This window comes from Rutidosis leptorrhynchoides, chromosome 8 (genome assembly GCF_046630445.1).
Source record: "Rutidosis leptorrhynchoides isolate AG116_Rl617_1_P2 chromosome 8, CSIRO_AGI_Rlap_v1, whole genome shotgun sequence".
Lineage (NCBI taxonomy): Eukaryota > Viridiplantae > Streptophyta > Magnoliopsida > Asterales > Asteraceae > Rutidosis > Rutidosis leptorrhynchoides.
The window spans coordinates 309,831,543-309,845,003 of record NC_092340.1 but is presented as its reverse complement, the minus strand read 5'-3'; the positions used below and the strand labels follow the sequence as shown (position 1 = coordinate 309,845,003).

Below are 13,461 nucleotides of genomic sequence, written 5' to 3'. Positions count from 1 at the left end.
AACTCGAGTCGAACTAAAAGGTATAACCCGTGAAAGATTTAAATGTAATTTTAAATTAACAATATATGTGTATCTCCGCGTTTCGATATGGAATTGTCGACTTTTAAAAATTTAACGCAAAATCAACGTGTATGAAAAGTACTTCAAATATTTAGCGTTTTTTTAAAAAAGCGTCCGTTTTGCGTATAGTCAGTGACATTGTGTTCCTAAAATTATTTCGAGTTTAATGATGGTGTCAGAAAAATTTAACTCGTTGCGAACCAGAAGATGTGAACCGTTGAATATTTAGGTGGAGTTTAATTAAGATTTTTTATAAAAATAGTTATTTGACACGTTACCCCCTATTTGGAGGGTCAATTTGGATTTACGAAAAAATGTAAGGGTATTTATTGGTAAAATGAAATTTAACTAAAATTAGAAAGAAAAAAAAAAGGTGAAAAGTCAAAGATACTCCTAGTTACTATTCATCATTTTTATCTAGTTATGTTGATAAATGATAAATTTACCTATAATGCCTTCCTGTTAACGCAAGTTACTAGTAGACATGCATCACATAGTGCAACTTTTACATCTATAGATTATTTTCCCATAAATAGACAAAAAGTCGAAAGAAAACAACAGCCAACTACCGTAACGTTTTTGAATTCCAACTACCCAGAAAACGCTAGACACACATTTCCCATACTGCTTAAATGACTAGATTACCCTCACTAGTTTTTACTACCTACCACCATCTCAATGTCATTTTAGACTTTCACCAAAAATAGAAAATGACAATTACTCAAGCGACTAGTTAACTGGTGATAAAATTTGAGTGATATATATGAAGTTAAACTTACCAAAAAAAATAAAATTCACTTTGATTAAATGGGTACCCTAAAAGCGTTACTTACTCTTCTTTTCTTGATCATTCAAGCTTCATGGACCATCACAATATCAAGTCTTCCTATCGAGTTTTCGATACTAAATGGTCACGAAAACGAGGCTTTTTCCGATGAAAAAGTGTCCGAACTATTCCAAAAATGGAAAGATTTGCATCGAAAAACGTACGAGCATGCAGAAGAGGAGGAAACGAGGTTTTTAAATTTTCGAAAGAGTGTCAAATATGTGTTGGAAAAGAACTCGAAGAGGAAATCGGAAGCTGAACACATGGTTGGATTGAACAAGTTTGCTGACTTGAGCAACGAAGAGTTCAAAGAGATGTATTTGTCAAAAGTAAAGGGGTCAAATTGGAATTTATCAAAGTTGAGGGGTGAGAGTGAAAAGAAGAATACCACACTAGCAAAAAGTGTTGGTTCTTGTGATGCTCCTGCTTCTTTGGATTGGAGGGAGAAAGGAGTTGTTACTCCAATCAAAGACCAAGGACAGTGTGGTAATTCTTCATATTTTCATTGTATTTTTAACACAAAAAATCAGTGTATACACGATATTATTATTAATTATTATCATTAATCATCATTATCATTATCATTATCATTATCATTATAATAATAATAATAATAATAATAATTATTATTATTATTATTATAATAAACTTAAAAGTTTTAAAACTTACAAAAAAATTAGTGTGAAGCCTAGAGACAATCTGGGCCCCACACCTCTAGCAATAGCAAAACCTATCCTAGTAAAAATATGAGCAGCAGAACCGGCACCAATATTTTGCGCCATCGAACTCTTCTGAACCCGCTTTAGCAAAGAAACAGCCTCCTTCTCTAATTCTCCAAGGGAAGAAAATGAGAAAGGAATGAAACCATAACCAACCGCCAGACAACTAGATTCGTACTTGACCCGCTTCCGACGAGCCGCATCAATCCCAGCACGTCCAGGGACAAAGTCAGAAAGCCCAGACTGTGTCAAAGGAGAAGACCCTGTCAAGTCAACACAAACATCGCGACCACAATCATAGGAATAAAGTAACACATCTGCAGGTCTGAGGGCCCTGTCGTTCCCTCCAGACAACCCAATGTCAACCTCCTTTCTCGCTGAAATCCCAGATCGATAACAAACATCAACAAGGGAATCCCGGACAATATTATGTCGATGCTTAATACCCACCATACCAGCACAAGACACCGCGTGATCCCCGAAAATATCCCCAGTAAAAACCCTTGAACAGGCAGAGCATGCCGTCGAGATAGAGAACAATGGAACACCTAACCGGTAGCACAACACACATCGGTAAGTCTTTGCGTTCATCGTCTGACCCAACCCCAAAATAGGGACAGCCCTTAGCCAAGCAGAGGTGTGATCACTCTGCTGTGATTTCCATAAGGCCGATTGTCGGGGAGATAACGAAAAAGTGGATTCTGCAGAAGCGGTAACCTTTGTGAAATAAACATCTGCCAATTTCTTCATGAGTATTGGGGCAGCGACCTCACTTGGATTACCTAAAATATCAAACCCAACCGTTTTATTAAACAGACCCAATGCATCTTCAAAAGCACGACCAAGACCATCAATACCCGCATGACGTAGGAGCTTGGTCTGCAATCCAGCAGACTGTAATCGAGAAGCCAGAAAAGCATAATGACGAACATCTCCCGCAGAATAAACACCAAGCCCTCCAAATGCAAATGGCAAGGCAAGCCGCCACTGCCAATCACCAAACCCAGGCCCTGAAGCAGTAACAATACGCTCCAAGGAAGATCGAAGGGCTCCATCGAAAGCGCGTTGAGCCGCCTCAAATATACTAGGAGGACAAGTACGCAAGGAAAAGTAGAGTTTAGAAACTCCCGTACATGCCCTAAGTAACAACAACTCACACTGGGGATCATCAAGCTTAGCAACCTTATCCATAAGCGCAATGGACTTGGTCACCCTTTACATCACCAGTTCACTACTAAAACCAGGATCGGAACTTGGGGGGCCCCAAGCAACTTAACACCATTTAAAATTATTATTATTATTATTATTATTATTATTATTATTATTATTATTATTATTATTATTATTATTATTATTATTATTATTATTACTCTGCATTATTATATTATATTATATTATTATACTAAAACACGTACCAGTCGTTTCAGTTCTATTGGATTATCATTTTGACTTTGCGTTAACACTGCAAACGGTCCCTCAACTTCGGCTCAATTTACACAAGGGCCCCTCAACTTTACATTTTTTCAGGGGTAAAAACGTAAATATATAATTTTATTAAAATAAAAGAAACTAATTCCACCCGAATTTTTAACGAGCCCTATCGTCTCGCTCGGTGCGAGTTAAATTTTTCCGAGACCACCGTTCAACTCGAAAAAATCTAATGAACACAACGGGAATAACTACACGCGAAACGGACATCGTTAAAAAAACACTAGATAACGGGCCCTATATTCTCGCTCGGTGCGAGTTAAATTTTTTCGATACCACCGTTTAACTCGAAATAATTTTACGAACACAACGCGACTAACTATACGCGAAACAGACATCGTTAAAAAAACACTAATTATTTCGGGCTATATTACATACATATACATACACGTCCAACAAACAAACCAACTTACTAGATATATTAGGTATCAAACAACGTATATCCAAATTCGATCGCGCGTCGAATACAACCGCAGCAACACGCGGTCGAATTTTTTTCTAGTTATTATTATTATTATTATTATTATTATTATTATTATTATTATTATTATTATTATGGTTATGGTTAAAAAAAAGTGGAAATATTTAGTACTTATGCTTGAACTGGGCTTTTATTGAGCCCATCACTTAAAACATACCCTGGCCCAAATATAAACAGAGTTGTACTAATTGAAAGAATTAGTTATAGCATGTTACCGAAATTAATGAAAAACAATTGAATATAAGACTCAAATTTAATTCTCAGTCTCCAGATTTGAAGGCTTGCATTATATATAAAAAAAAAGTTTTTATCCACAAGAAACATACTAAGCAATGACATTTTTACGCTTAATTCGATCACCATCACATATTCAATTGGTTTAGCTGACTTTTGATTTGGTTTCCAGGAAGCTGTTGGGCATTCACAGTATCTGGAGCCATCGAGAGCGCGCATGCAATGGACACCGGTGACCTTATTAGACTCTCGGAGCAAGAACTTGTTGACTGTGACTATTATGATTACGGTTGTGATGGTGGAAATATGGATACTGCCTTTAGTTGGGTTATCAAAAATGGTGGTATCGATTCTGAAGCTGATTATCCGTATACAAGTTCCAACGGCCGCACTGGTAAATGTATCGTTGCAAAGGTATTGTCGACGTACTTAATTATGTCTTCAATCTCGTTAATTCTAAATGACAATAAATTATTTGATTATTACTGAATGAACGAGCTAAATGATGTAAAATTATCATCTTAACCTGTGAATGAATAAATAAAATAATATAAGTTTCACTACATGAAAAATGGTTATTTATGACTGACTTATTATATAGTCATTAATAATGCTATTTATTTACCATTTTAAAAGTCGTCACTAAATTTTGGTCATTGTACGATATTGGTGACCAAATAAATGGTCAATATAGTGACCAATTTTAGTATTTTGGTCTCTAACAAAATATTGTGACGGATCTATAGTGACTGAAGTGACCAACCTGTTTTGATTTAGTCACCAATTGTTATTCAAAAGTTACCAACAAACGCGCTGAATGCTGAATGATTCAGCATTCAACGTTGAGTCATTCCGTTAAATAGAAATCAAACACGACGTTACCTTTCTTGTTTTCATCTGATGTTAGTTTATTCATTTACAGGAAAAAAACATAGTTGCATCAATTGATGGCTACACAGATGTAGAACGAAGTGATAGTGCACTTCTTTGTGCTGTAGCTAAGCAGCCTGTTACAGTTGGCATAGATGGCTCAGCTTATGATTTCCAATTATACACTGGGGTAAGTCAATCTTTCATTACTAATAAGTATCAGAATCTAAAAAAAGTATCAAGTATAACTAAATCTATTTATTTGAATTCTTCCCAATGGTACTATTTCATAGGGAATATACAATGGGGAATGCTCAAGCAGCCCATACGACATAGACCACGCAGTACTAATCGTTGGTTATGGTTCACAAAACGGCGAGGACTATTGGATTGTGAAAAACTCGTGGGGTACGTATTGGGGAATGGACGGTTGGATGCTAATAAAAAGAAATACTAATATTAAAAACGGCGTGTGTGGGATTAATCTACAAGCGTCTTATCCACACTCTTCGGTCTCACCTCCACCTAGTCCACCCCCACCACCATCTCCTCCCAATCCGCCTAGTCAATGTGGAGATTTCTTCTCATATTGTGCTGCAGGCCAAACATGTTGTTGCATCTTTGAGTTCTATAACTATTGTTTGATTTATGGTTGTTGTGGTTACTCTAATGCTGTTTGTTGTAAAGGATCTTCTTATTGTTGTCCGAGTGATTATCCAGTTTGTGACATATTCGCTGGATATTGCTATAAGGTATGATCAAATAGCTAGACATATATATTGTTAGATTGTTAACTAATTATTTATTAGAAAAGTGTGACTAGGATAACTAACTTATTTTATTGTTGTTTTTATGTTTTATTAGAAATCAGGAGACAAAGTTGGAGTGGCAGCGAAGAAGCGAGAAATGGCGAACCGTTGGGCGCCTGTTTAATGGACTTGAGTCTGAAACAATATATGGTTCAGCAGTATATTAGAAGACCAAATTAGTTAGTTAATACACGATATGGCCTTTCTGCAATGGTAATTTATGTTAGTGTTTGTATTAGAAATCGTTTAATTCGTGATCTAGATGCTTGATTCAATAAGATCAGTGAACGTGTTTATGTAATTGTGAGGGGAAAAACTTAATGAACTAAGGGAAGGGATGGTATTTATATGTTCATACCATCACTATTGCATCACTTATTTGATCAACAATGCACATCATAATATATGTACTTAACAATCTTCCTTTATGTGCATTGTTGACTTGGACTTTAAGCTCTTAGGGATAGGGATCTTTTTGAAGTCTTGAACTCTCCCCTTTGGAATAAGCAGCGTTGTTAACTTGACATGAAGAAACTCCTCCTTTTGAAACATTCTCCGTTGTTGAAGAATGATCAAAATGCACACCATCTGTTGGTCTTGACATTGGTTCTCCCCCTTGATGTGCGTTGTTCAAATATGTCTTTATTGAATTGAAAGAGGTGTAGGAAAGAGCTTGCTTAAAGATGATCTTTAGCTCCCCTTGAATGATGAATCTTCTCGCTCCCCCTCAATCGGACATCGGGAGTTAGAAGTGTTGTTGGAAAGTTTGTTTCAGAGATTTGGCGTGAATGTTTGAGTAGTGAGTTTTTCGGTTTGCTTTGTCATCGTTTTTGGCATACAATTTGTAGACATGGTCTATTTGATTGATTGACCATGTGTTCCATCGAGGTTTAATCACATCATAATATTTGGACTTAACAGTTAGCATAACAAGATTTGAGCTTTTTATAACTTCGAGCTAGGCCTTTTTAAGGATTGGAACTCGCTAAAGAAACTAGAAATATATATGGTTTATTACCTTGTTAAAGCTCAGTACTTCTTAAAAATAAATTAGTTGGGTTATTATAGCATTGAATTGAATTTGTCCACCAAGAATATACGTAGTATGTAATTGTATTTATCTTGTATGTATAACAAGACTTGGTCAGAAGTTTTTATAACTATTCGTATCTGTAATTCATTTATCCCAACCACCTTATCTGTACAGTTAAAGCACCCAAACTACATAGTGATATTAAGAATGAAACACACGCTTTTTACTGTATTTCTGTTGACATATTTTATATTAGATTATTATAAACGGTTAAATGGAAAATATTTAATTTTCATGTTCAAATTAACAGAAGAAGAGGCGTATTTTTTACTCAAATGTACATAGTTTATTTAGGTTTCGACTCTTTTCCTTAGTCACTACATGATATGGTGTTAAAGTGGTAGTGAGCTTTGGATCCAAGACTTTATGTGAGAAAATCAGGCCTAGACTATGTTTAGATGGTTTATTTATTAGCTTATTGTTATTAAATATTAATTAATATATACTACAAAACCAAGTAAATAAGGTAAATAGATTACCAATTAACAATCATGTTATCACATAAAGCGATAATTCGGAATATATAAACTAAAAAATAAATACGATCGAACCGAAAGTAGGTCGTACCGAGCTTGTGTTTGACTTAATTCCTTTAAACGGATTTTTCGTCTGTTCCCGGTGTGCACAAGTTCGAAGCAGCGTACTGACGGAATTGAACACTTCCTAAAAAGTAATCGAAAGCGGAGAAACCGTTGTTTAATATGAGAGCAGAATGAAATTGGATGTGTGTGTTGCTGCGGTTTTGTTTGCCGATGTTGTGTGTGTTTTTTCTGAAACCCGAAGTCTCATATTTATACTTGAAATCGTAATCGATTTCCAAAAATGAAAGAACAAATTTTGTTCTTATCTGTTGTTGCAACTGATAAGATTTTATCAAAAAATTCGGACCAAATAAAGCTTATCGGATTAAACTTTATCAGAAACTGAACTCGTATGGGCCAAAAACCGGCTGCATCACATTGGACAAGAGAAATCCGAAGCTCAAATCCAGTTTTCTTCTGCCCCTCCACGCGCGTAGGCAAGTGAGTAAAACGCACACAATACCTTAGCATGGCTTATATACAATCACTTATATACCTTCAAAAAATAGCTCCACGAGCGATATGGGATTAACTCCCATTTCACTCAGATTGTGCAACAAAAAACAACTTTGAAATGCGATATCTAATTAAGTTTTTATACGTTTTGGACACACCTTAGCTTGTTTTAAAGACTTCGTCAAAGACTACAAAACCCACTAAATAGTTACTAATATATATTAAATTATCATATATTAAATTGTAACCAAAGTTGATAAAACACATTTGTTTTAACTAAATTTTCCAACATCTATATCATTATCGCTAACTATCATCAAGGTTAGGTAGCCTCCAAAAAGGTTTCGTGACTATTTAAATCTTAGTTAAAAATAATAAATAAATAACTCCATGTTCTCCGAATATCCTGAACTGTATATTAGCAATACAATTTTTTTTTCGAAAGGCAGAATAGATTAAAAGCACGAGCCCGCTTAGGGAGGGGGAACCCCTTACAAGAACACGAGAATTAGAACATGACTTTGGACAAGGACAAACACAACACTAATGACTCAAATACAAGGCGAGAAGTTGCGGAGAGAGCAACTACAAACTACAAACGCTTACATTACACAAAGCAAGACCATGGATCCGAGATCCATCCTAGCCAATCTAACTTATGCATCTTCATACGATTGGAGATCCATTCATACGACTTGAGTTGAATTTCCATTAGACCCGTAGAACCGCTCCATGAAGAATTAGAGAACACTTTTTTATTTCTATTATTCCATATCAAATATCCGCAAGTCCATTCGATTGATTGCCAAATCTTCGACATAAAGGGGGATAAGGAGCGATTACAATTCCCACGAAATAATTCATTAATGCTCAAGTTTGAAACCGCCCCTAAACCCCACCATTTGAAAACCCGGACCCAAATATCCATTGCGTGCCGACAAAATAACAAGGAATGCTCGATGGTTTCAACGTCATCATCACATAAAGGACATCTAACGGAATCCAAGTCTATACCTCTCTTATCAAGTTCGGTACGTACCGGGATCCTCCGTTTTAACGCCCTCCATATGAAAATAGAAACCTTAGAAGGAACCAAATTATTTTTCAAAAAACCATCTTGTGGTCTCGATCCGTTGTTAAGAAATACTTCATCAATAATGCTTGCCATCTTTTTTGTAGTGAAAATCCCGTTGCCCGCTAGGTTCCACATCCACGAATCCATAGTCCTATCTTGTTTGGTGTAAGCGTTTAGAAGTGCCATAAGGGAGTCAAGTTCATTTAATGCACGACCCGATACGACTCGCCTCCAATTAAAGTTACATGATAAAACACCGTCGTTCCAATAAACTCTTTGAATAACTCGCGCGTTTGCATCTTCGTCCAAATGAAAAAGTCTTGTGAATTTATGCTTCAAAGGAAGACCGCCAAGCCATTGATCGTTCCAAAAATCCGTATCCGTCCCGTCACCTATCAACTTCGTGAAAGAGCCTGCAAAGTTAATTCCCATATTTTCTAGCATGACACCACCGTATGAAATCGATCTAGCCTTCCAATTTGAGAGTTTTGAGTGGAACTTATCAATCACCGCCTTCCAATTATGCTCATAACTCATGTTTTTGCCTACCGGGAGACCAAGGTAAGTAAACGGAAGCTCGCCAATTTTACAACCAACCCTAGAAGCCAACCTAGTAATATCAGCTTCCGCAACACCTAGCCCGTATAACACACTTTTATGAAAATTGATTTTGAGCCCCGAAAGATTTTCGTAACATTTTAAAATTTTCATGAGATTACAGAAATTTTGATTATGCCATTCCCCGAGGAAGATCGTATCGTCCGCGAATTGTAGGTGCGACAAATTGATCTTATCTTTCCCGATATCAACCCCTTTGAACAACCCTCCCCCACAAGCCCTCTTGACAAGAAAGTTCAAACCTTCAGCTGCAATAAGAAACAGGAAGGGTGATAACGGATCCCCTTGCCTCACTCCCCTTTCAGTATAAAATTCTTTTGTAGGAGAACCGTTGACAAGTATGGAGATCGAGGCTGACTTGAGACATGTATGAATCCATTTTCTCCATCGAGTGCCAAACCCCATTTTTTCCATCATATCGAGTAGGAAATCCCAGCTTAAGCTATCAAACGCCTTTTCAAAATCGACCTTAAAAATGAGACTCTTCTTTTTATTCCGCTTAAGAAAGTCAATAGCTTCGTTTGCCACAAGTGATCCATCAAGAATGAATCTATCCTTAAGATACGCACTTTGCTCAAAACCAATGACAGATGGTAGCACCTTCCTAATTCGAAACGAGAGAATTTTCGCCAAGATCTTATAGTAACAACCTATCAAGCTAATAGGCCGGTACTCACCAAGACTCAGAGGGTCATTCTTTTTAGGGACCAACGTGATGAAGGAGGCATTGCATCCTTTCGAAATAACTCCTTTTTCCCAAAATCTGAGGAGTGCACCCATGAGGTCCTTTTTGATCAAGTCCCAGTGTAATTTGAAGAATTTGAACTTGAAACCGTCGGGTCCTGGCGCCTTGGAACAGTCACATTCTTTGATTGCGTCGTAAACCTCGTTTTCAGTGAAAATTCTTTCGATATCAGCTGCATCTTCCTCACTTATTTTGTTAACAGCAATTTGCTCAGCATCCTGTGTTATATTATCGACGGCAATAGCAGGACTAGACCCTTGGATATTAACGTGACCTGCTTGTGTGGACTGTGTGGACTGAACGTGGACAGGAGGGGACTGACCGGTTGTACCTGGTGGAATAAGCTGATCAGAGGAGGTGACGGCTGTTGCAGCAGTCGAGTCAACCGAAATGCTAGCTGAATGAACAGTCGAGTGGCTGTTAAGTGTAATGGGCTGCTGACTTCTTGAAAACCTCATCCTATTTGGATTCTTTTCCATGTATTGTGATTTAAAGTGTATAAAAACCGCTTGCTTGATAGTGAGAGGATCCTCAGACCAAACACCATCAATACTCAAACCCCTAATATTTCTTTTCGAGTGCCTTCTTTTGAGAATCGAATGGAAGTATCTCGTATTTTCATCCCCATCTTTGATCCACTTAACACGTGATTTTTGTCTAGCCATATTCGATTTTATCTTCTCCTTTTCGAACCATTTTTTCCTTATGTCCGTCCGACCTATTCTTTCATCATCACTTAGTGGCCGATTTTCCGCAATTAATTCCCATTCAGTTGCCTTGTTCTTAAGTTGCTCGATTTCAGAGTCAAGATTCCCGAATGTGTTACCACTCCATTCTTTTAACGCCCGCTTGACATTTTTTAGCTTATCACGTAAGATACAATCTAGCCTATTTCCTTCCACTTTGCGATTCCATGCCTCCTCAACAATTTTCTTTGACTCCTCTCCGTCTAACCATTCATCAAACACTTTTGTTGGCTTCGGACCATAATCTATTACTCTATCTCGCAGGATTATAGGACAATGGTCCGATAAATTCCTTTCAAGTGCTATGGCCGAAACACTATCCCACATGGAGTTAAACTTTTCGGAGATGAGAAATCTATCTAACTTGCTAAACTTTAAACCGTTATCACAAATGCGCGTGAACTTTTTACCTCCTAATGGAACATCAATGAGTTGAGTGTTGTTGATGAACTCGTTAAACCATTTTGCACGCCTTTCAATAAACTCACAATTTTTTCTCTCACTTTGATCGCGCACCTCGTTAAAATCTCCACATATCAACCATGCCACATCATGAGTACCTACAAAACTTTCAAGACTCGACCACATATTTAACTTATTAGTATCGTCATGAGGGCCATAGATATTTACAATGTACGTAAGTTCGTCCCTCCCCTTCCACCTACCCGCGATCCCAATATAGACTTCACTAGAAAAGGATTGTTCCATCACAAAGGCATTTTTGTTCCAAATTAGTAAGAAACCACCCGAGTTACCTATCTTCTCCATTTGAATAAAGTCAAACTCATGAGACCCCCAAAATAGACTTATCCAATTCGCATTAACCTTATTTAGTCTGGTTACTTGTAGTGCCACAATACAAGGGTTTTCACGAAGAATTAGTTTCCTAAAATCCCCAATTTTACTAGATTTCCCCGACCCGAACCCGCGAATATTAAGACAAAGGACCTTCATAAAAATAAAAGAAAAATGAAAATAGACAAAGGGACGGACTTAGACCTGTTGGTGATCCGCCCACTCCAGACCAATTCGGTTTGCAAATTCTCCTAAGTCCCCACTTCTTCCTGATGACTGAGATTTTGAGACACCACACCCTTCAACATTCAGAGATCTTTGAGTGGTTGATCGGCTGAATTTTGAGCCTGCTTTATAACGTTTATCCCTTCTAGAATGGTCCTGAGAGACACTCTTCTTTTTATTTTCCTCTTTATGTTGAGAACGAGCAAGGCATTTAGCCCTCATTATCATCGATGAAGCGCGCCAATTCCCAATAATCGAGACTTTATCATTCATGTTTGTTTTGCTTCTACTGGGGGCTTGAATGTTAACCCCATCTTCGCTGATCCCTGTATATTCAACGTTGATTGAATCTTCGATATCATCCTCGCTTGACACAGCTTTCCTCAATTTCTTTTTCTTTTTTCCTTTTTTCTTCGAATTAATGGTTTCAGAAGATGAGTCTGGTATAGTGAAATTTGGTTCAGGAATTCGCTCCTTTTCCGTCCCACGATTTGATTCTAATTTGTTGTGAAAACTCGAATTCACCAGGTTGTTAGATTCACCCTCAGATGGTTCATCTCTAGGTTTACTTTTGATTGAATCGAATGATCCTGGAACTGTACAATCATCGTAATTGAGCTCATCATCCATTAATGGCCCATTGTTTGTATCAGCAACTATCGAGTTGGGCTCCTCCATGTCTATGGGCCTAAAACAAACTTCTTCATTTCCTAAAATCTGATTCAGATTGGGCTTATGATTTATTTTATTTGTTGGCCCAATGTCATCTTCGTCTACTAGGATAGTGTTATGTGGGGCCGTAAGTTTAGCCGTTGAATCAACTCTTTTGCCCGTTGTAATTCCAAAGTTTCCCTGCACACTTGCTTTATCTTTTTCCTTGGGACCCTCTGTAACATCATCATTACTTTTCTTTTTTCCCATGCTAGAGTTACTTTTCTCTTTTTCCGGTGACTTAGACTTGCCGGAATCTTTTTTTTCAGTCTGGTTATTCACCGGAGAAAAACATCCATCGACCTGATCTTCCTCGTCTAAGGATTTTACTGAGTCTTCTTCACATTCTTCACTTTTCTCATCATCATCATCTGAACACAGTAAACTATCATCCCAATCGCGTTCTTGATCCCCTTCCATGTCAATTTCAACAAAATCGCTAACCTCTTCTATTACCCTGACATAAAATATGCTTTTCCCTATTCGTAGATTCACAATTTCATTGATTGGGTTGATACCCCATACTTTGATCATTACCCGTCCCGAGATAAGGTTTTGATGACCTTCAAGAGAACAATTAGACGTTTCCAGGATTTCTCCCCACCATCCAGCAATTTTTCGAAATGTATTTTCCTTCCAATGCTTGACAGGAACTCCAATGATGGTAAGCCAAGTTAGCCTGCCTGAGATAACTTGTGAGTTGTCACCCTTTCTTAAATTTACCATCCATTTTGTTAGACAGTGACCGTCTTCCTTCGTAAACTTTTCAATATTTGCGTTGTCTTGAAGAAGGATTAGCATGCTAAGACCACCCAAGTATTTTAATTCGAAGTTCCGTAAGCCTTCGACTTCACATATTGAACGAAAGTTTGTCAAGTATTCAAGTTTCTTGACTTCTCCGATGAAGGAGGATTTTAGTCTCAGGCTGT

The 13,461-nt window shown here is 37.4% G+C and overlaps 1 protein-coding gene across 1 annotated transcript; it reads left to right on the top strand.

The window, feature by feature from the left end:
• The first annotated feature begins 824 nt into the window (after nucleotides 1-824).
• On the top strand, nucleotides 825-5,620 carry LOC139862166 (low-temperature-induced cysteine proteinase-like). The gene is made up of 5 exons (XM_071850727.1): nucleotides 825-1,372; nucleotides 3,981-4,222; nucleotides 4,731-4,868; nucleotides 4,972-5,430; nucleotides 5,543-5,620. The coding sequence occupies exons 1-5, from the start codon at nucleotides 868-870 to the stop codon at nucleotides 5,609-5,611; spliced, it is 1,413 nt and encodes a 470-aa protein (XP_071706828.1). The 5' UTR covers nucleotides 825-867; the 3' UTR covers nucleotides 5,612-5,620.
• Nucleotides 5,621-13,461: the final 7,841 nt, after the last annotated feature.

Bases quoted from the DNA above. Each gene is read 5' to 3' on its own strand.
- LOC139862166 (XM_071850727.1), top strand. From the start codon at position 868: ATGGGTACCCTAAAAGCGTTACTTACTCTTCTTTTCTTGATCATTCAA. The intron at 4,223-4,730 runs GTATTGTCGACG...ATTCATTTACAG, and splicing joins GTAAATGTATCGTTGCAAAG to GAAAAAAACATAGTTGCATC. The intron at 5,431-5,542 runs GTATGATCAAAT...ATGTTTTATTAG, and splicing joins TCGCTGGATATTGCTATAAG to AAATCAGGAGACAAAGTTGG.